The sequence below is a fragment of the Sardina pilchardus genome, chromosome 9 (genome assembly GCF_963854185.1).
Source record: "Sardina pilchardus chromosome 9, fSarPil1.1, whole genome shotgun sequence".
Classification (NCBI taxonomy): domain Eukaryota; kingdom Metazoa; phylum Chordata; class Actinopteri; order Clupeiformes; family Clupeidae; genus Sardina; species Sardina pilchardus.
In genome coordinates, this window is record NC_085002.1 from 27,250,945 (window position 1) to 27,272,443 (window position 21,499).

At 42.7% G+C, this 21,499-nt stretch overlaps 4 protein-coding genes across 4 annotated transcripts; 2 read left to right on the forward strand and 2 right to left on the reverse strand.

The window, feature by feature from the left end:
- Window positions 1-7,103, reverse strand: eefsec (eukaryotic elongation factor, selenocysteine-tRNA-specific). The gene is made up of 7 exons (XM_062544503.1): window positions 6,558-7,103; window positions 5,981-6,188; window positions 5,764-5,860; window positions 5,170-5,334; window positions 4,207-4,842; window positions 3,785-3,941; window positions 1-3,331 (listed from the first exon to the last, which is right to left on the reverse strand). The coding sequence occupies exons 1-7, from the start codon at window positions 6,865-6,867 to the stop codon at window positions 3,156-3,158; spliced, it is 1,749 nt and encodes a 582-aa protein (XP_062400487.1). The 5' UTR covers window positions 6,868-7,103; the 3' UTR covers window positions 1-3,155.
- A 336-nt stretch (window positions 7,104-7,439) lies between these two features.
- Window positions 7,440-14,863, forward strand: ruvbl1 (RuvB-like AAA ATPase 1). Its single transcript, XM_062544506.1, has 11 exons — window positions 7,440-7,699; window positions 8,414-8,500; window positions 8,809-8,941; window positions 10,591-10,742; window positions 10,917-11,006; window positions 11,375-11,524; window positions 11,942-12,005; window positions 12,472-12,670; window positions 12,955-13,057; window positions 13,376-13,467; window positions 14,567-14,863. Exons 1-11 carry the CDS (start codon window positions 7,559-7,561, stop codon window positions 14,724-14,726), a joined length of 1,371 nt encoding a protein of 456 aa, XP_062400490.1. The 5' UTR covers window positions 7,440-7,558; the 3' UTR covers window positions 14,727-14,863.
- A 285-nt stretch (window positions 14,864-15,148) lies between these two features.
- On the reverse strand, window positions 15,149-17,431 carry mustn1a (musculoskeletal, embryonic nuclear protein 1a). The gene is made up of 3 exons (XM_062544507.1): window positions 17,279-17,431; window positions 16,889-17,018; window positions 15,149-15,361 (listed from the first exon to the last, which is right to left on the reverse strand). Exons 1-3 carry the CDS (start codon window positions 17,285-17,287, stop codon window positions 15,276-15,278), a joined length of 225 nt encoding a protein of 74 aa, XP_062400491.1. The 5' UTR covers window positions 17,288-17,431; the 3' UTR covers window positions 15,149-15,275.
- Window positions 17,432-19,490: 2,059 nt separating this feature from the next.
- On the forward strand, window positions 19,491-21,486 carry LOC134091832 (uncharacterized). The gene is made up of 3 exons (XM_062544509.1): window positions 19,491-19,614; window positions 19,923-20,036; window positions 20,204-21,486. Exons 1-3 carry the CDS (start codon window positions 19,551-19,553, stop codon window positions 20,728-20,730), a joined length of 705 nt encoding a protein of 234 aa, XP_062400493.1. The 5' UTR covers window positions 19,491-19,550; the 3' UTR covers window positions 20,731-21,486.
- Window positions 21,487-21,499: the final 13 nt, after the last annotated feature.

Consider the following 21,499-nt stretch of genomic DNA (forward strand, 5'->3'; position numbering starts at 1 on the left):
ATATTTAATACTTGACCAGAAACTGTTCACTAACTGCACATCACAGTATATTACCGAGGTGTACTCACGACTCTTTATTTATAAATTATGTTCATGACACAAAAAATTACTTTAAAAACAAAAAATGCTGCTTGATGAAACTGGGCATTTGTTTATGTTTCATTACTGATCGTTGATATTGTATCGACATTACTGTTATCATTACTACCAATAATGTAGTCCTACCAAATTATTTATAGCTGTTAGAATCTATCTATTAATGCAAGGAATGTCTGTCTGTGTGTCAGTCTGTCTGTTCCACGCATAACTCTCGAACCACTCATCCGACTGCTCTCAAAGTTGGTGGGTGTCATCCTAATGGCACGAGTGTGTGCAGTGCCTAATTTCATACTATACGAACAAAAAATGCCACATCTACGGGCTCTGCACTAGTTTACATTGAAAACAAAAGATACTCCTACGATGTAATGTTCCTACGATGTTGTGGTATTTGATTACTTATCGTTAATAGTGTATTGACATTACTGTTATCATTGCTATCCTTTTTTTTTTTATATAACTGTTCAAATTTACTTTCAAAGCAAAAAATGTTACTAAATGAAACTGTAATGTTTCTAAGATGTTATGATATTTCAGTATGTTGATTTGTGGCGTGCTCTTTATCCAAGTTTTTCAGTTTCCTTCGGGTGCTCTTTGGTACAAGGTCAAAATCCAGAAGTCAAAAAAGAGAAAAAAAGTTTTCTCAGACCAAGGCACTCCTTTGTTAAAAAAGTCTTTATTAAATTAAGGACATGTCCTACAGTATATGGACTGGTTTAAAAAGCCCACGCGTAGCTGGTGTTATGGTATTTGTTTATTTTTCATTAGTGATCGTTGATATTGTATTGACATTGTTATCACTACTATGCTTAATGTAGTCCTACCAACTTTTAGACCTTACTTTATTTATAACGATAGTTGTTTATTTTAACTATTGTATTGTTATATTTGTATGTCCCTATGTACAAAAGTGTCTGCTAAATTACATGACCATGCTGGGATCATCAGCTTCCATTTATACCATTCGTCTCACTCATATTTAGTTGGTAACTAAAACTTCCAAGTGTATGAACGGTATATTTCATTGGCCTATTTTATCATATCCATTATATTTTATTTTATTTCTTTTATTGATTTTGAGAAGCAGCTAACTACTCCTTTATGTTCACTTGCTCCAAAGAAATTGACCAAGATTTATGTTTGAGGAATTATGACACTATCAATTTGCTGCTAGATTTAAAAAAAAAAATTTACCAATACAACTGATGGAGATAGTGAAAAAACAACAACATGGTGTTTGCATCAATACTGATTCCTTTCTATATGATTTTATTTGAGCTTCTGGTGATCTTACACAAACTGATTAGTGTATTTTAGGTGCCATGCACGGACCTGGCAGGAAACTGGAATGCTCAGACGATGTGACTCCCTGTAGCAGGAAGGTTTTTAGGAGTTCTCAGTCCTGCAGTGTCCTCTGCTGCTTTGAGTAAAATAGTGCATCGAAAGCAAATGATAAGGAACGGAACAAAAATCTGTACTGCTTTGTTATTAACTAGAGGCTCCTGGGACTGTCACAATTGAATTCTGACACCTGAAATTTCATTTGAACGGTTGTCAAAATATGGAAATACTCCCCTTTCTCTAAAACACCAGAAAGTTACTACTGACTACTTACTACTTCCTAACTACACGATTCAGTGCTTTTGTATACTTATGAGAGGGTAGAGCATTGAAGTAGGCTACACGCATGTTATACGCAATAGTATGGGTTTTTTTTTCTCTTCAATTACTTATGGGCCGTTATTGCCTTTATTGACAGTGGACAGCAGTGGGAGAGAGATGGAAAGGGGAATGAGAAATGACCTCAGGTCAGAATTCCAGGGTTGCTACACCGGGCGAGTAACTGAAGTGTTCCGTTCGCGATGCGTAAAAACAATTTTCGATAGATAGATAGATAGATAGATAGATAGATAGATAGATACTTTATTGATCCCCAAGGGGAAATTCATTTTAGAAGACTGGTCTAGTTTTTCGAAACGTACGAGTCGCTATCACATCTGGTGTAGCTACTTCCAGTGATTACAGTGGAAGCTAAGTGCTGCAGCATTGCTGCGTTGAGAGCGGAGCGCTTCAGTTATGCACCCAATGTAGCCCCCCTGTTACAGCCCCCATGGGCACTGGACCCTATGTGGTATGGGATGCCCCCCATCCCCCATACTATGCATTTTCATGTAGTTCTCTCTATCTGATAATATTCATGTGTCTGAGGTGTGACATTATTAACCCTGCAGAATCATTGCTGATCTGATTGGAAGTTGCAAAAGAGAACTAACAGGCACACAAACTTGGGGTTTGACAGCAGCATTTACTCCCATACATTGTTGTACACACAGACACACACACACACACACACACACACAAACTCTCATTCTCATACATTCACTCTTTCTGGATTACACACACACACACACACACACACACTATCAAAATATCGACTTGTGTACACACACACACACACACAAGAGCACTTCATTGGTTCCCAGCTTCATTAATCTGCACAACACCAAGCTGATGTCATCATCCTACATGTTGGTTGGTGAGGAGCGGAGAGGAGGTATATATATGCGTCGGTCAGCAGAGACCACGGTCACAGTATATGAACTAACTAATGAGAAACTTGATGAGACTAAAGATTGATTATGTGTGTGTGCACACGTGTGCGCTAAGAAGTTAAGCCTCATTCATCACTGAAATATATTGGTTTTCCTTAATGAGCAATTTAAACAGTATCTATAAAGACAGGTGTAAACTAGACCCGGTAACTACATTATATTTCTTATTTTTTTTCTCATTATATTTCTTATGTAGCTGTGCTCTGGCTGCCTTCATGATTACCCATGTGCGCGTGCACATGTGTGTATGTGTGTGTGTGTGTGTGTGTGTGTATGTGTGTGTGTGTCAGTGTGTGTGTGTGTGTACATGGTGAATGTGTGTGTGTGAGTGGTTTCAGTTCTTTAAGTGTCTGACTGCCACCTTCAGAGTTCCAGAATGTTCCCGAGGCCTCTCAGAGTCACAGTGGTCAGGACTGAACCATCCGCTTCTTGGGGTCATAGTGGTCAGGACTGAACCATCTTCTTCTTGGGGTCGAAGATGTACCTCTTGAAGCGCAGGTGGATTAGAACAGGCTGAGAGTCTCCTTTAGGCTCCTCCTCCTTGACCGAGTCCCCCTTTCCGCCTTTCCCTTTCTTCTTCCCACAGGAGAGCAGCTGCTTCGTCTCCTCTTTCAGCCCCTCTGATGGAGAGAAAGAAAAAATTATGCGTATCTGTCTTTGTTGTGTGTGTGTGTGTGTGTGAGTGTAGGCATGTAGTACCATAGGATGCTGAATACACAGATCACATATCTGATGGAGAGAAAGAGGAAAAAATTAAGCGTATCTGTCTTTTTATTATGCGTGTGTGAGAGTGTGTGTGCGTGTGCGTGTGTGAGAGAGAGTGTGTGTGTGTGTGTGTAGGCACGTTCCATTGGATGCTGAATACACAGATCAGTATCTGATGAGGACATTAAAATGATGAGGTGTGATATTAACTGTGTTCTTGTGTGTGTAAATATTATGCTTAGTCATGTTGTAACCGCACCACTCTTCTCTAATCGCACCTTTGCTGGGCACTTTTGGTCCTTACTTTGAAGCACATAAAATCTATGCTCGTCATAGGAGATGTGCAAATAAAAACAAACGTGACTTACCTGGTATTCTAATCTTCACTTTGCCACTCTGTCCAAAGCCACCCTCAATCACCCCCGTTTCCCCCGACGACAGTGTGACCTTTAACCCCACAAACAGCTGCAGGTTGGTCTCCTTCTTAAACAGATTCCGGCCAATCACAGTGTAGTCATCGGTCACCTGAGCACAGACAAACAGAAGTGACAAAAAGAGTAAAATGTTACATAATGAACCATGTGTAAAAAAATGCTTGCCCTATAAGGAATTAACTCCCATTAAGTATTCAGTTTCTGTATAGCACATATAGATTTTCTCCATTTATCGAGAGGGATACGGGAGCAACACAGATGTTTTCTAATGGAGCACAGCTAAAGAGTGTGTGTGTGTGTGTGTGTGTGTATATGTGTGTGTGTGTGTGTGTGTGTGTGTGTGTGTGTTAGCATACCCTCTCCACAGTCCCCTCTCTCTGTTTGTCTTTGCTGATGAGCAGGCGGGGCAGGGTGGTCTCTGCGTAGTTCTTCTCCTCCATTCCGTGCAGGAGCCTCCCGTGGAAGGCCAGTCGGCACGTGTTGGCGTGGATGTCCGTGTCCAGCCGCGAGCCAATCACCAAGCAGCGGGGCGGACATGTGACCGGCTTCTCAAACTCCAGCAGGGCCCACTGCTCAGGGTCCTGGCCCTCACCCTGCCCAGCAATGTACTCCTCCTGGTGGCAGTACTCCTTGTCAAAGGAAAAAGCCGCCTCGGCGGGGGCCTTGTCGCCAGCAGCGTCTGACTCCTCTCCGGCCTGGCCGACCGGAGCTGCCGCCGCGGAACCGAAGAAGGTGACGCGCGCCATGACGGTCTCGTGGCCGAGGCTGATGTGGAACTTGGTGCGGCTGGACAGCGCTCCGCGGAAGTAGCTGATCTTGTGCACGGGGACCAGGGCGGCGTGGAGCGTGTGCAGCGAGCCGGGCGAGCACACCACGCCGCGCTCCAACAGCTTGGGGTCAAACTGCGTCACGCACACGCCCACGCGGTCGCCCTGCATGGCCATGGGTACCGGCCGCCGGAACATCTGCATGGACTTCACCTTCTTCGTCACCTGAGCAGGGACACCCCAGAGGTTAGCGCTGCTGTGGCTGATAACTCATCACACAACTCATTAGTACTACAGACTATTTTAAAGTAGCAATAGCATCTAATTACAAATTAAACATAATATCTTTACACTGTCCAGCCAAGACTGTCAAATATAATACAACTTCAAGTTCAGTAACTGTCCAATGGCACCTCTGATTCAAAAGTGAGAATGAAAGATTGCATATATCCTTGAGTGTATGTATGTGAGAGAAAAAGAGAGGGAGAGAGAGAGGCAAAGAGAGGGATGAGATGAATGACATGGAGAGAGAGGAAGTGTGAGACTATTTACCTTCAAGGCTGGGATTTCCACATTGTCGTTGATGTGCACTGCCCCCTGCAGGACAGTGCCAGTCATGACAGTGCCTTGGCCTCGGATGGAGAAGCAGTGATCCACAGCCATTAACAGGGGGCCTGTGGAGTCCCTCTGAGGCAGGAAAGCCTGTTGTTTCAGTACCTACACACACACACACGCACACACACACACGTTAGCCATGGCTCAGGATTGGCAATAGTACCTATAATGGAAGTGATAGTAGCACAGTAGTAATTACTGTGACGTGTATGCACTTCAAACACTGCTACAGAAGTACAATACAGTAATGTACATGTACTGTTGGTGCACCAGCAGCAGCATAGAGGCAGACCAAAAGGGGTCATTAGTCCAGTCTGGAAACCTGCACATCTATCTCCTCTGTTGCCTGCAAGAACCTTTGGCTCCAATCAGAAACTAGCTTATCCAAAAGACGCACCGGATCATTGGTAGTAGAAACAAAGCGCAGCCTCCCCATACTAATGTTCAAAGATTGAGCTTAGTATGGTGATAGCCATAGACTAATGGAGACTAATATCATACTGCAGAATTGCACCTATAGAGGATCCTCACCTCTACCAGTTCAGGGATGCCTTGGGGTTCATCTGTGTCTGCAGCCTCAGGACCTCCAGGCTTAGCTGCCACAGCTATGACAGGGCAGTCTTTAAACCTACCCGTTAAAACAGCCAACACAGAACAAACATGGTAAAGCCCCTTTCAAGAGAGACAGATTCACTGAGTGCCTGTCTGTCTATTAAAGAGAGATTTGTTTTATTGTGCCTTGGTGTACCTGGTGTTCTCCAGAGTTTTGTGCATCCTTTTGGTCATCTTCTCAATGGCACTCTGTCTTTTGTTGCTTGGCAACAGGTCTGTTTTGTTGAGGATGACCAGCATGCGCGAGCAGGTCAACTGGCCAATCAGAAGGCACTCTGCTGTCTGAGTCTGCATCCCTTTCACCACATCCACAACCAGCACCATCAGGTCAATGATCTGGGCTCCTGTACATACACAGCCATAACAACATTCACACAACACAAACACAGACAGACATGAATTCATACAGAGAAAAAGAAAAGGGAGAATGTGGTCATTTACTGAGACGTTTAATATGTTGATTACTGTCTTAGGCCACAGGCCACAGCACACTCAATATTGTCTGGAGCATGCATGTCTTTGAATGATGTGTATGGGTTAGCTAGATATATAATATCAGTCATATTGCAATTGTGTCCTCTCTGTTCTTGATAATTTGCTTTCACGGGAATGAACACAGTTACACTAATCGAATACTGATATAAATCATGACAGAAGTACTTGACACTAGTACAAACATCATGACACAAGGACAGTGATCATTTTGGACTCACCGCCAATGATGGTGCGGATGAGGGATGCATGACCTGGGCAGTCGACAAGCGTGAACTGCAGGTTGTCATAACCCAGTGGGCAACACTCGGCTTCCAGATGCTGCGGTAGGTCCACGGTGAACGAGCTGAACCCCAAGTCTAGCGTGATCCCACGCTCACGGGACTGTGGATTCTTGTCAAAAGCAGCGGTGGAAGCTGTGCTGCTGAGTGCTCGAGCCAGAGACGTTTTACCGCTGTCAACATGTCCTAACACTCCAACGTTGAAATTTAATGTTTTTGAAGTACCAACCCCGTTTTCTCCGTCAGCCATGGTTGTCCAGCCGTTAACGTTACCTGAACTTTACTCCTAACAGTAGTTGTCCAAATGAAGCAACACTTTTTGGGGACTGAACCCTCATTCAATCTAAAAATACAATAGGGTTCAATTAGCGATCAACCACAGTGATGAGAGATGATGACATAACTGGAATTGAAGAGTTGAGAGGGTTTGTTTCTACAATCACTGAGCGAAAAACTGGCAGAAGAAAGTTTCCAGTCAGGTTACCACACACTTCCGGTGTTTCATTTAAGTAATTCCGCTTGATAGTATGTTCCGTTATATGCCACATAAGTAATGAAACGATAACATGAACATACTTGTTTGTTGCATGGTTTTACTTATAGTTTTATTTCTTTTCACAAAGTTATATCGAAGTTATGTCGAATTTATATGCTGACATCATTTTCAATCATATTTTTAAATCACCTATTTCACAAACAGTCGGACTATTTTTAAGGGGAACATGTGAACTTGAGATGTCCAATGAAAATGTACATTGAAATTCCATCTGACAAATCGTTTTACTGCTTGAGTGCGAAGGCGGGACTTCCGTCAATTGCCTTGGTTACTCCGGACACGATTAGCAGACCAACATTAGAGAGGGGCTTCGCGCCGAATTGAACTGAATTAAAGTTGCTTATTAAAGTCACTGTAGTTGGATTTGTGTACATATTCAGAAACAATGAAGATAGAGGAGGTGAAAAGCACAACGAAAACTCAGCGTATTGCCTCACACAGCCATGTGAAAGGTCTTGGACTAGACGAAGCCGGTAATGCAAAGCAGTCAGCATCAGGCCTGGTGGGACAGGAGACTGCTAGAGAGGTAACGTTAAGTAAACGTTAACATTTGTCCTGATAGCAACATCGTGGCCTATATAAACGGCCTAATAGCACACGGGGTTCTGTGACTTGTACTTCTAGACCTTACCACGTTCTTTGTAACAGACATAGAACATAGCTGATCAACTAGCGAGCTAGCTCCAGCCATGCTGTGTTTTGCATGTGGTTGGTTAGCTAGCTATGGATTGATGGCTAGCATTGCAACGCCCCCTGTTCATTGAGGGAGAGTTACCGAGAGTATGATAAAAGTCGATATGACAATTTGATACAAACAAAGTAAACGCTGTTGTGTTATATGTAGTTTATGATATCAATCATCTGTATCCCTTGCATCATTTGCCTTCACCTATCAGTTAAGCTAGTATCAGGCAACATAGCTTGGCTTGTGAATATTGCCTAGCAACGGCTGCAGTAGTAAACACACTTCTTGTTCACCTCTACTTTCAAACACTTTCCTGTTTTTTAGATACTTCCATCCTCTGTTTTTAGCAAAATATTCAGCGAATACTTTTGACTGATTTAATTGTTCACATTAAGCTTTGCAAAAGGGAGTTGTCCCATGTTGATATCAGTTAATGTGATGAAATGTGGATAAAGTATTTTGGTGTATTGAGAAAGCTGTGTTCATTTTTGCCCTTTTGCCACTTTAAGTGGACTTGACAGGCGCTTCCTGTAATGTAATTTTTGCCATTTCCAGGCATGTGGCATCATAGTAGAACTAATTCGCTCCAAGAAAATGGCAGGAAGAGCAGTATTGCTGGCCGGACCTCCTGGAACTGGAAAGGTGAGTCAAGCAAATATCTTGAGAGTAAATGACAATGGATCTGTTCAGAAGAAAACTTTGTAGAAGAGGTCGTGGTGTAAGTTATTTTGATTTAAACTTTGATATTAATTCAAAGTTCATTGATGGGTTTAAAATCAGAAACAAGTGATTCATATGGAAACACATATTATGATGATATGATGAATATTAGACTGGACAGAGGAAGTTGAGAAAATAAAAGGCATAAATCATGATGAAGGTTTAGTAATGTCTCTGTCTGTCTGTCTGTCTGTCTCTCTGTCTGTCTGTCTGTCTGTCTGTGTGTGTAGACGGCGCTTGCCCTGGCGATGGCTCAGGAGCTGGGGAATAAGGTGCCCTTCTGTCCCATGGTGGGCAGTGAGGTGTACTCAACAGAGATCAAGAAAACAGAGGTGCTGATGGAGAACTTCAGAAGGGCTATTGGTGAGTCAACACACACACACACACACACACACACACACAGACCTGTTCCACGATCAGAATCCATCATATTTGAGACATCATGTTCATCAACATGAGGAGAGACTTTCCTTATTGTTGGTCAGTGTGGAGTGGACGCTCATGTCGTTATAGCCATCATCATCGTGCTTGGGCTGAGCGCCCTTAACTCCTGTTCTTGCCCTAATTAATGCCAAAGTGGCTGCTGTGAAATAGGTCAGAAGTACTAGCTTCAGTAGACATTCCAGCACATCCGCTGCCATGGCAACCTCCCCCATACAGTGTTACAGGTCTCATGGAGAATGCTCTGGTGAGACTGTGTGTACGTTTTTACTGATCTCTAGCCCCGTTTACATAGACAGTGTTTTTTTGTCATTCAAATTGAACTATTCCAAATGAAAACTTTGTCATCTGTTCAACATTGTATTCTGATCAGGAGTTTATTATTGTTTATATACTTTAATTCTGATTAATATTCAAATCAGATTATCAGTTTTATTTTCGATCCAGGTGTTTATATGTGTCGTTTTTATTCCAATTGAGCCACAGATTAAAAGTGTCCATGTAAACTTGGCTACTGATTGGATCAGTTGTGCTTTTGAACATGTGTACAGTATCTGTATGCCTCTATGCAAGTAGAAGTTTATTAAAGGAGTCCTAGAATTCAAAACCACATTCACCTTGTTACTGTTGAATTTAGGCTGCGAGCAGTGTCCAAAGGACAACACCAAAGACTTTACCGCGTCCCCCGCCTGCTTTCGTATGCAAATTGGGAAATAGAAACAGCCGTGTTGAAATGCTCCAATCTGAACAGAGCTCAGATAACACGTAATAGGCGCCCATCCCCCTTTAGATACACCCCTCTGGCCCTCTCATTTGCATACCTTCGATTAATAATTCTTGTTAAACTGCTCTTACGATGCTAGTATCTAGATATGTGGTCTATGGCAGAGACGTTGTAATGCTAGCGTTATTACAGCTAACTTTGGAGAGTTACTATACTAAGAAATGTACTGATAAAACTTACCAATCTAACACATTCATTCTGTTGGGGAATCTGCTGCACTTCATCTTCGTCAGAACCTTCTTCTGACTCGGTTTATACATGTACGGCTGTATTCCTTATTTAAATCCATTGTTGATAGCTTTGTCAAAGATTTTGGCTTTATTTACCAGCAGTAAACGTAGTTTCACTTTGCTCTAGCTTCAGACCGGTGGATTGAGCCAATCAACTTTCAGGACATATCGGCCAATAGACCAATCAGCGCGCATCTCATTTGAATATTCATGAACTTGCTGAGTGGGCGGGAAAAACAAACTGTTTCATTGCAAGGCTTATTTATGACCTTGTATTAGGCGATCTAGCAGTGCTCCTGGGGCGTTTTCAGCCCCACAAATTTACATATGACATTATTTAGGCTCAAAGATCAATTTGTAATGGTCAAAAAATGCGTTCTATGACTCCTTTAAGTGACTGAATTGTTGACACATACACTAGGCCTTAAAAGGGCTAACAGCGTGGAGGTGAGTCAGTAACTGTGTGTGTGTGTGTGTGTGTGTGTGTGTGTGTGTGTGTGTGTGTGTGTGTGTGTGTGTGTGTGTGTGTGTGTGTGTGTGTGTGTGTGTGTGTGTAGGCTTGCGTATTAAAGAGACGAAGGAGGTGTATGAGGGGGAGGTGACGGAGCTGTCGCCCTGTGAGACGGAGAACCCCATGGGTGGCTACGGGAAAACCATCAGCCACGTCATCATCGGCCTCAAGACCGGAAAGGGCACCAAGCAACTCAAGGTCAGCTCAAGGACAGATTTGCTCAGCCATCTAATATCAGATAGAATATAATATGATGCACTGTAAGGTATTGAGTGTGCTCATGGTGGAATTACCCAGGTTTTTAGGACCAATACTGACTGTGTGTGTGTGTGTGTGTGTGTGTTTGCCTGTGTTTGCCTGCTCTGATTGTAGCTGGATCCAAGTATCTATGAGAGTCTGCAGAAGGAGAGGGTGGAAGTAGGTGATGTCATCTACATCGAAGCCAACAGTGGAGCAGTCAAGGTAAACAAACACACATACTGTACGTAAGAACAATTACTTTTATCCCCCTTGACCTCCAACACTCAGTCTCCTGTGTAGTTAATAAGCGGTCCACTCTTTCCTGAGCCTGTACCTCAATTTCCCAACTATTAGCTGCGGCTTATACATTAATTTTGCAAAATTTCTTCAGCTATGAGGTTAATACACAGGGATAGTTAATATGGTATTAATATGGTTTTGTTTCTTTTAGCTCGCATAAAAGACTGTCCTGCGGCTTATACACAGTGCGGCTTATTTGTGGGAAATTACTGTAGTACTCCCTCAATATGCGTGCAGTGGTGAATGTGCAACCCTGCCTTGCCTAATCCGCGCTGTGATTGGTTCTTCAGAGGCAGGGACGCTGTGACACGTTTGCCACCGAGTTCGACCTGGAGGCCGAGGAGTACGTCCCGCTGCCCAAAGGAGACGTGCACAAGAAGAAGGAGATCATCCAGGACGTCACGCTCCACGACCTGGACATAGCCAACGCCAGGCCACAGGTACACACTACACACACACACACACACAAAGCCTTACTGCCTTTGTTCTGTTCTTACTGTTCTTCTATGTTATTGTTGAGTGTTGTACTTGAGCGCAAAGATTAACCGGAGTCAAATTCCTTGTTTGTTTACGCAAACCTGACCAATAAAGCTGATTCTGATTCTGATTCATAAGTCCAACATGGGTGGTCTTAAGAGAAATGAGAGGAAAAATTATTGGCAGTCTGAGTTGCTGATATTGCCATGCATTTGATATGGTACTATTTATAGGAATGAAGCTAACTGGCTACTTCCTGAGCAACTACAACTGACTGACTGACCAAGTGAATTTGTTATCTGCTGAGCAGGTGTAGCTGTGTTTGTTATCTCCTGAGCGAGCGTAACTGATTTGGCAATATATGTGTAAATGTATTCTAGGGAGGACAGGACATCATGTCAATGATGGGACAACTGATGAAGCCCAAGAAGACAGAAATCACAGGTAAACACATGTCAACACATGCACACACACTCAAGCATGTTCTAAAAACGTGTGAGAGAGAAAGTGATTGAATGAATTTACCCGTAAATTCCCGACTACGAGCTGAGGTGTGTTGTCTTTACAGTTGAAGATGCGCTGTGACTGCCATACAATGAGTGTGACTCTTTTCCGTCAAGCTGCAGGTTGCTGCAGCTGATACACTGCAAATGACTGGATGTGTGTGTAGTGGTGTTTGAATCTGTATTCACTGGTGTGTGTGTGTGTGTGTGTGTGTGTGTGTGTGTGTGTGTGTGTGTGTGTGTGTGTGTGTGTGTGTGTGTGTGTGTGTGTGTGTGTGTGTGTGTGTGTGTGTGTGTGTGTGTGTGTGTGTGTGTGTGTGTGTGTGTGTGTGTGTGTGTGTGTGTGTGTGTGTGTGTGTGTGTGTGTGTGTGTGTGTGTGTGTGTGTGTGCGCGCGCATGTGTGCAGATAAGTTGCGAGGCGAGATCAATAAGGTGGTGAACAGGTACATAGACCAGGGTGTGGCGGAGCTGGTGCCGGGGGTGCTGTTTGTGGACGAGGTGCACATGCTGGACATCGAGTGCTTCACCTACCTGCACCGCGCCCTGGAGAGCTCCATCGCCCCCATCGTCGTCTTCGCCTCCAACCGCGGCAACTGCCTCATCAGGTGTGTGTTTGTAACGTGTGTTTGTAATGTGTGTTTGTGTTTGGAGATGTTTTGAGTTGAAGAGCACTTCTGAAGCAAGTGGTCATGGGCTCCTACATAAAGAAATTGGAATTGATATATTGATAGATTAATTTGATTGATTGATTGATGAATGTCTGACTCTCTGTGTCTGTCTGTCTGTCTGTCTTTCTGTCTGTCTGTCTGTCTGTCTGTCTCTCTGTCTCTCCTCTCTCTCTCGGTCTCTCCTCTCTCTCTCGGTCTCTCTCTCTCTTTCTCTCTCCCAGGGGAACGGAGGACATCACCTCTCCTCATGGCATCCCTCTCGATCTGCTGGACAGGGTCATGATCATCAGGACCATGCTCTACACTCCACAAGAGATGAAACAGGTGTGCGCTCACAAAGGCGTCGGCTTCAGACTGACATTTGAGACTACCAGTGAAACACTGTAGATGCTTTTTTTTTTTTACTATGACAAGGAGCTGTTGAAAGTACTCAAATTTTGAAGGGAGTTGTTTGTTTAAATCCATTAACTAGTTTCACCTGGAGTGCTACTTGGGTGTAGACATCTAAGTATTCCTCAGCTTGGAGATCCAACACGATTTTAGTCTTGCAGTGAGGCACTCGAGAGGATATTTATAAAAAGCCTTTATTATACTTGCCGATTAATTAAAGTAATTTTTGTTTGTTTGTTTGTTAATGTGTAGATCATTAAGATTCGCGCACAGACTGAAGGCATTACCATCAGTGAGGAGGCTCTGTCACACCTGGGAGAGATCGGCAACAAGACCACGCTAAGGTAACGAAACGGTGCTTTGCAGATACATGAAGTACAGTTTGGGCCAGTGCCCGGTCAGATACGCGCGTGCACTTGGATCTGGAAATCAGTGATCGCTGCAATCACATGACTAGAAAGCACTAGTTTATATAAATCGTAGTAGATTGGGATTCTCAGACCCAGCTATCCAGGGCTGCTTTTTTTTTGTTTGTTTGTTTGACGTGGCCAGACTAAACAAGATTCGTCTAGGTAACCGGCGCAGAGCAAACAAACCACAGAGCCTGTGGTGCAAAGTTCAAGGAGGGTATTACATCATCCCAGAAAGGGGAATATATATCTCTGTGGCTTTAAACAGTGACGCTATGTGTAAACCCTTAAACAGTGTCATTGTTGTTGTTTTGTAGTAACTGTGCTTTATAAGGGCATTTGTCTATGGTGGATGGCTGTAGACCTTTGAAGTTTGCCTACAAAATCTACCATCTTTGCCCAAATAAGGAGATCTGGTATCTTGCGTTTTTTTCTATGGGAAAATCACATGGGGATTTTGAATGATTGCACCTGTTAAACTCTTGCTGGTACGAAGAAATTGGAAATGCAGACGTTTTGCTCTACACTGTTTTGTCCTCTGCCTTCGAGTGGATACTGTGATTTTCGGTATGTGAAGATGGCACACTTTGATCTTTGCTACCCCAGAGCTAACTTACAATGCAACTTGCAATGGGTAGTTGGCTTTAATTAACACCCCGATCTCCTTATATGGGCAAAGATGGCGATTTTGGTTCGTTTTTTGTAGGCGAACTTCAGAGGTAGGACCTTATATGTCTAACTTGATGTTCCTCCCAGTGGACTTAAATGAATTAGCGTGTGGATGCAGTAACTTCTCCCCAGTCTGTGGGTCCCTCTCATTTGGTCTTACATCCTCCCTTCCTCCTCGGGCCTCGATCCTCACTGATCTACATAAAGAATGATGGGGCGGCAACAATGGGATAGTCTATCCAGTGTTAGTTATAGATCAGTGGGAACGCCCCTCGAGGATCGAGCATCGAGGAGAGTGTTTGAGAGCCATCCAGAGTAACAACATCGCATAACCCCATACTGCCCCCTTGTGTCCGTACCTCAGGTATGCGGTCCAGCTGCTGACGCCGGCCAGCCTGTTGGGACGAGTGCAGGGGAAGGAGAGTGTGGAGCGAGAACAGGTGGAGGAGATCAACGAGCTCTTCTATGACGCCAAGTCCTCCGCCAAGATCTTACAGGACCAACACACCAAGTTCATGAAATAACTCCCATCTCTGTTTCAATGTGATTTGCTCGCTGTTCTCTCACTTGTACTGTCTGCTGTCGAAGGTAGTTTTGAAAAGGCCTTTTGTCAGAATGTCTATATGTTTAATTTTATGTTCTTTAATAAAAAAAAAATGTAAAACCATTGACTAGTTTGTTATTGTTCTAAATGTAGAAAAAAACATGATATATTGTGTGTGTCTCCACAACCATAAATCAATCTAATGGTATAATGGAACAATATCCATGTCAATACACTTCAATTATCAATTTAATGCAATTTATCCAATCTATACACCTCCCAACTCCCAAACCGGTCAAGCAGTCATGGGTGGAGGAATGATGTTCATTGTGCTCATTGTCTGAGGAATTCAACATAATGCTCACTAAGAATTAACACAAAGCTTCTACATGAACACATAGCAAAAGTGTATGTAAACTTTATTTAAAAAAAAAGTTCCTTCCCATATCAACACGTCAGTGTTACAGTAATTGTGTTCAAGACTAAAAATGAATGGGAATTTGTTGGGATATCCGGAGGTGTCCTCTGGTTACTTCTTGCCTGGTTTGTTGAATGCTGTTTCCGTTCCTGCGCGAGCTTTGCTAAACACAGAAGGAGCTGTTTTGCCGGCACGTTCTGCATACACAACAGACACAGGGAGAGGGTAAACGGTCAGACTTTCCTTTGTATCAAGTGTGTGTGTACAGTATATTCTATCTGCCAACTTGTGCAAGATACAACTTTGACACCTGTGTAACCTATATTCCAGCTCCACTTATCCAATGAGCATTCAAACAAAATGCTTCATTCATATTCACTCATTTAAAAAAAAAAAACTGAAAACAATATTTAATTCATATATATGAATATAAATTAAAGCCTTCTTTATTTTAAATCATTGTAAAATGCATTTGCAATAGTATAATTTACACATTTGAGTGTTATCCTAAGCACTTCTATAGTTTCCAACAGAAGTATGTGTTTTGATGGCCAAACAAAAACGTTCATAGCGGAAAGTAGACCCATGGGCATCGATGCTTTACCTTGTAAAAAAGTGTGTGTGTGTTTATGTACCCCCATCTATGTGGGCTACTCCTCTCTATTCTACTCTGCACGGCTTTATATGGAGTGGAAATATTGTGTAATCCCAAAGGGCGCACATTCTTTCAGAGCGAAACACAAACACGCACCCCACATAACTGGACAGTGTCCGCTCTCACTTACTGGAGCAGCCACATCATTAGGTCAGTCCTGGTCCATTATACCCTCCCATCACTTCAAACACACACTCCGCTCAGCCGGAAAACATCTCAGTAGTCACACTTAACTAGAACAACGCTGCAACAGTTAGTCCTCTGCACTCTCCAATTAAAGCAACACTACAAAGTTTTTTTGTGCCTGAAAATAATGTTTCCAAAATCATTTCAGAGGCTCATCAACTTGTTACATGGTGAATGGCACTTCTGCCATCACTTCGCGGCCCTCTGTAGGCTATAACTGCACAAGTTTACCAGATCGGGTAGCGGATCTATGTTCGATGGAATGAGACATAAGAGACTACAAATCTGACTTGCTTCGATGTCGTAATACATCATACTTTCGTAAAATCCTGCAACATATGTCTGTGGACATCGTTATTTGCTGGATAAACAAATAGCATCCACTATACTGTACTCCACTGCACTCCATCCTCAGCCTTCAGCTCACACATGGAACTGGACAGCATGTCCGCAGTCTCACAACGCTGCATTTACAGGTGACAGACAGTCCATTCCACTCTACCTTCACCACACTCCCTCAGTGCCTTGAAGGTCTTTACTGACCACACTCCCCCCATCAGCTCAAATACACACCCCATTGGCCTGGACAACACCTCAGTGTCTTCTAATGTTGGCTGTAGTTGGTTGTAGTCTTAAGCGTTCAGAAAACCTATACCAGTTCTACACTGCCCGGACAGTAACTGACAAAACAGATGTTTGTTATCCGCCTGGACTTATCGAGATTGAAAAACTCATCCGACTAACACCAACAATCACAGACTGACGCCGCACGCTGGTCCAATTAAGTTGGCGTTGGATGGAGTGAGTCGGTATTTGTCTGGCCAGTGTGCAGACACCTTTACTGGTTCAGTGCCACATCAATAGACCAATCCACTCTACTCACCGCACTCCTCCATCACCTCAAAGGTCTTGCTCTTCACCTCCTTCTTCTCGGACAATTGATCCCTCGCTTCCAGCAGCTCTTCTTCCCGCACCTCTGGACGCTGTGCCCGCTCATCGTCACACTCTTCCATCTGATGGATGGATGAAGGAAGAAGCAGAGAGGAAGAGAGGAAGAGAGGAAGAAATGCACCGGTAAGCAATATGAAACTGGGGAACTATCAGAGTTCTTACAATGCAAGCAGCAGAAACAGGAGTGGCTCCTGCCTTATCAACAGAAACTGCTCTCTGCACCTCATCAAGACGCACATTACACACAGACACACACACACACACACACACGCACAGTGGAAAGTGAGGTTAATGCACTCTGCCGTCCATACGCTAGTCCTACCTGAGACATGGTGCTTGTGGGTTTTGAAGTTGTAAAAAGTCCCGTGCAGTTTCCACTCTTCTTAGTCTCGTTCCTCTTTGCTCTTTCCCCTCTCTGTCTCTCGTCCTCTCTGTCTGGATTATCTCATCTCTCTCTCACACACACACAATGACGCATACTTCAGTCCAGCCTCATAAACACACACACATGGATCCCTAGTGGCCTGTAATTCTCCGTGCCAGGATCTGAGTCAGCGACTCCTCCCCTCAACCCCTCTGTTGTCATTATGCAATTATATCCGTGGCATTACAAATGGTACTGTCCAACTCCAGAATTTTTCTTTCTTGTTGAACTGTACAAGCAGAACTCTCATTGACCCTCAGCTGCTTTAGTTCTAGAAACTGAGACTCTAGAACCACAACAAAACTCTAGAATGTGGACCAACTCCAGATCGTGATGATCCACTATGCTCTTCTCTTCAATCTCTGGTAGTTTGAGAGAGTGGAGGTGTGTTTGTTGTGTGAGATCATGTATGTGGTTGTTGAGTGTGTGTGTGTGTGTGTGTTTGTTTGTTGTGTGAGGTCATAGGGGTGTGTGAAATGGGTGTTTGTTTTCCTCTTTCTTTAAACTGAAGAAAGGTACAAGCGTGAGAAACATGTAACTTCTCCCATATGAAAAAAAAAATAGAAAAAACTTATACTGCCAGCAATGTGTTTTATATACAAAACTTGTATGATTTACTCTTGAAAGTGGCCCCTTTCTCATTTTCCTCATGCAATGTCATATATAGCCCTTACAGGTTACAACGTTTTATATGTTTCAGGTTATACAGATTTACTAAGGATCTTATAATGGTCTTATATTTCACCATGTTTTATATGAAATCCTGGTAGATTTTTATATGACAGTGAAACCATTATACATAAATCATACAAGTTTTGTATATAAAACACATTGCTGGCAGTATAAGTTTTTCATATGGGCTGAAACCCATTCACAACCACTATCAATCAAATATGACATCATCTGTTCACAAATTACAGTTTTATACTAGGCCTATTGCTAAAACACGTTTTTTGAAACCTGCCACCCTTTTCTCAAAACTAAAAACACAAATCCCAAATCTCATACAACCCAAAACCTTTGCCAACCTCTGTCTTTGGCCAACACTGTCTCCTCACTGATCATCTCACAACGCAGTCAAAATAAAAACACTACTGAGCAGTCATTAGACACTACATCAATAAATGGGAAAACAAAGCGTTCAGGTCAGGTCATACAGCTCCAGAAATCGGCATTGTTTACAATACAGTAAATGCATTTTACATCTAAAAAGAAAAGAAAAGAAAAGAAAAGATTTAATTAAAAAGAATGGAATTAAGGTTTCAAAAAATGTGTTTTAACAATTGTGAAAAACTGAATGCCAGAAAATACAGGCCTTTCAGTACTGTCTGTAAATGAGAAATACGTATGTACTCTGAATGCCTCACTGATGCATTGTGTTGACTAATCTGCACTGTCACACCAGTCACAACCTGTTTACACACTGAATTAGGGGGACCGATTCAAGAAATGTGTTCAGGCAACTGAGAATTTGATTCAGAGAATGGAGTTTTTGTCCGTTTAAGTAAGAAAGTGCAGACAATAAGTGTGAACTGTAAGTGAGTGTAAGTGTGATCCTGCTAACCAAAAATTCACTGACAATATTGTTGATGTGCAACAGGAATAGTTTTTTTTTTTTTTATGTTAGTTGACCAAACTGACCAAAATGATCTGCCACTTGGCCTAATATGTGTGGGAACTCGAATTCATCAAGCAAAAGCATCTACAGGTGACTGCATTCAGTACATTCTGTCCTGTAACGTTCTGTAGGCGACCTGAATGGTTCAGTATGAATCATTTGTGTAAGCCTAGTAAAAAATTTATCTATTTCCCCTCTCGAATATGATGTGTAGGCCATAGTCTAGTTTTAACAGTGTGTTTTGGGAATTTCTGTTCATTTTACTGATGATAAAGGGGACTTTTGGGGCAATGTTGCCAGGCAATGTTGCAGAGCGACATTTTCCCTCGGAGACTGGGGCAACATTATTTCTATCAAAGCTATGATTTACTTATTTTCTTTTATATTTATCTGCACGATTTTAATCAAATAATCTTGAGCTGAGCGCTCTAAAATGTTTGATTTGGATAGTTGCGCAACTCTACTTCCGGGCAACTTTTTGAGATCATCCAATCAGAATACTAGCAATGAGTCACAAGACCATCTGTGAGCTTCCGAAATTTTCCATCAAAGATGGCGGTGTTTCATGGACAGTGGTGCGAGGAAAAAGTGAGGCTGCTTATATCTTTTTACAGCGGTAAGTTGTCATGTTGAAACCCAAACTGGGTATCTTACCCCATACAATGTTTTAAAAACCAACAACATCTATTTTAATATGTTGAGGTTGTAATTAAGACATCGTTTCCCACCCGTAAAGTGTACTCGGCTGTTAGCCTACCATCTCCATTGACATTGAATGGGATTTAGCCAACTAGCTTTTTTTTGTGTGTGTTGACAAAGTTATCGCATTCTGGGCGTCAGCTGTTGTAGGCCATGATTTTCTTTTTTTTCGTTACTTGCGAATTGTAATTGATAGTCTGATGTATTGTATGAATTAATGTACAGCACACGAGTACTTGTGGAACCCAAGGGCCGAACTGTACAAACATCGAGACATAAAGAAGAAAGCCTTAAAGGAGCTCTGCCAACATCTCACTGATGAGCTGGAAGTGATGACTGGTGAGTTAACTAGGATTTATGATTGTGATTCTCACAACTTGTGACTCTTATAACTAGTTAGGTCTACAGCTACAATTCTAATAGGCCTGGAAAACAAAGTGTGGCTATGCGTTACCACTACATTTGAGAATAATCCTGTGTTCTTTCTGGGGGGTTTTTTCCCTCAGAGGAAGATGTGAGGAAAAAGTTCAAAAATCTGAGGACTGTCTTCTCACGGGAGCACGGCATGGTGCTTAAGAGCAACAGGTCTGGGGCTGGACCTATGGACATCTATGTCCCAAAGTGGAAATATTATCAGGCCTTGTCCTTTCTCTGTGATGCCTGCAACTTCGACGAATGTTCAGACCACTTAGATTCATCTGTGTCATCAGAGTCGGCTGTTCCAACATCCTCCCAGGCCCCAGATCTCTGCATGGCACCTCTTACTCCGACTTCATCTCGCCCCTGTGAGCACATGGCTGTGTCTGACGCAAAAAGACCAAAAATAGACAAAAGAGACAAAATGGACAAAATGGACAAGGCCTCTGAGGCCATGGACTTTGTCATCAGTGCCCTCAAAAGAAAGGCCTCCTCGCCACACGCAGGGTTTTTGCATTACGTGGAAAATATTTTGGATGACCTGCCAGAGAGCAAAGCAAAAAAGCTGAAAAGGCAAATCATTGAATTGGCTCACACTGCATTGGATGAGGAGTAATTTTGCTGTATTTGTTACTGTGTACATTGGCTTAAATTCAGTGCTTGGAGGTTGTTTGACATACAGTTACCCCGGCACTGTATTGAAACCACAGTACACTGTGAAGAAAATGATGAGGTAAAAGTCGTGGTATGGGGATGTTTTTCATTATACGGTATAGGACCTGTTTATCGTATACCAAGAATCGTGACTCCGTTTTGAATACATCAAAATACTAGGAAGAGATCATGTTGCCATGTGCCGAAGAGGAAATTCCCATGAAATGGGTGTTTCAACAAGACAGTGACTCCAAGCACACAAGTAAGCAAGCAAAATCTTGGTTCCAGATATTAAGGCTTGAGGTAATGGAGTGGCCAGCACTGTCCCTTGACCTCAGCGCCTTTCGAAACCGGTGAGATATTAAAAATGCAGTTTCTGAAGTGAAACCCAGCACTTCACTGAAAGCAGTGCACTCACTCCGGGCAGAAATACCTGTGCTTGGTTGACTGATGGAACGCCGATGTGCAGCAGTTATCAAAACAAATGCTTCTACAACTAAATATTAGTTCAATGATTTAAAGTGGTTAAATGTTCAATATTGGGGGAGGGGGGGATATTATTGTCAACAGTGCAATGTTTTTGAACAGATACATGATCCTTTTCTTTGCTTTCTGTAAAAAGAGAATGCAGATTTGATAAACCGTTAATTTGATTTGGAATTTAATGGGTAATGTTTCTATTACATTTGAAATATGGAAATAAAAACTGTTAAAACACGTGCACTTTTTCT

Bases quoted from the DNA above. Each gene is read 5' to 3' on its own strand.
- eefsec (XM_062544503.1), bottom strand. From the start codon at position 6,867: ATGGCTGACGGAGAAAACGGGGTTGGTACTTCAAAAACATTAAATTTC. The intron at 5,861-5,980 runs GTACACCAAGGC...TTTAACGGGTAG, and splicing joins AAAACTCTGGAGAACACCAG to GTTTAAAGACTGCCCTGTCA. The intron at 4,843-5,169 runs GTAAATAGTCTC...GTCCCTGCTCAG, and splicing joins TGGAAATCCCAGCCTTGAAG to GTGACGAAGAAGGTGAAGTC.
- ruvbl1 (XM_062544506.1), top strand. From the start codon at position 7,559: ATGAAGATAGAGGAGGTGAAAAGCACAACGAAAACTCAGCGTATTGCC. The intron at 11,525-11,941 runs GTACACACTACA...AATGTATTCTAG, and splicing joins TAGCCAACGCCAGGCCACAG to GGAGGACAGGACATCATGTC. The intron at 12,006-12,471 runs GTAAACACATGT...GCATGTGTGCAG, and splicing joins CAAGAAGACAGAAATCACAG to ATAAGTTGCGAGGCGAGATC.
- mustn1a (XM_062544507.1), bottom strand. The intron at 15,362-16,888 runs GTGAGTAGAGTG...TTGTGTATGCAG, and splicing joins TGAGGTGATGGAGGAGTGCG to AACGTGCCGGCAAAACAGCT.
- LOC134091832 (XM_062544509.1), top strand. From the start codon at position 19,551: ATGGCGGTGTTTCATGGACAGTGGTGCGAGGAAAAAGTGAGGCTGCTT. The intron at 19,615-19,922 runs GTAAGTTGTCAT...ATTAATGTACAG, and splicing joins GCTTATATCTTTTTACAGCG to CACACGAGTACTTGTGGAAC. The intron at 20,037-20,203 runs GTGAGTTAACTA...TTTTTCCCTCAG, and splicing joins TGAGCTGGAAGTGATGACTG to AGGAAGATGTGAGGAAAAAG.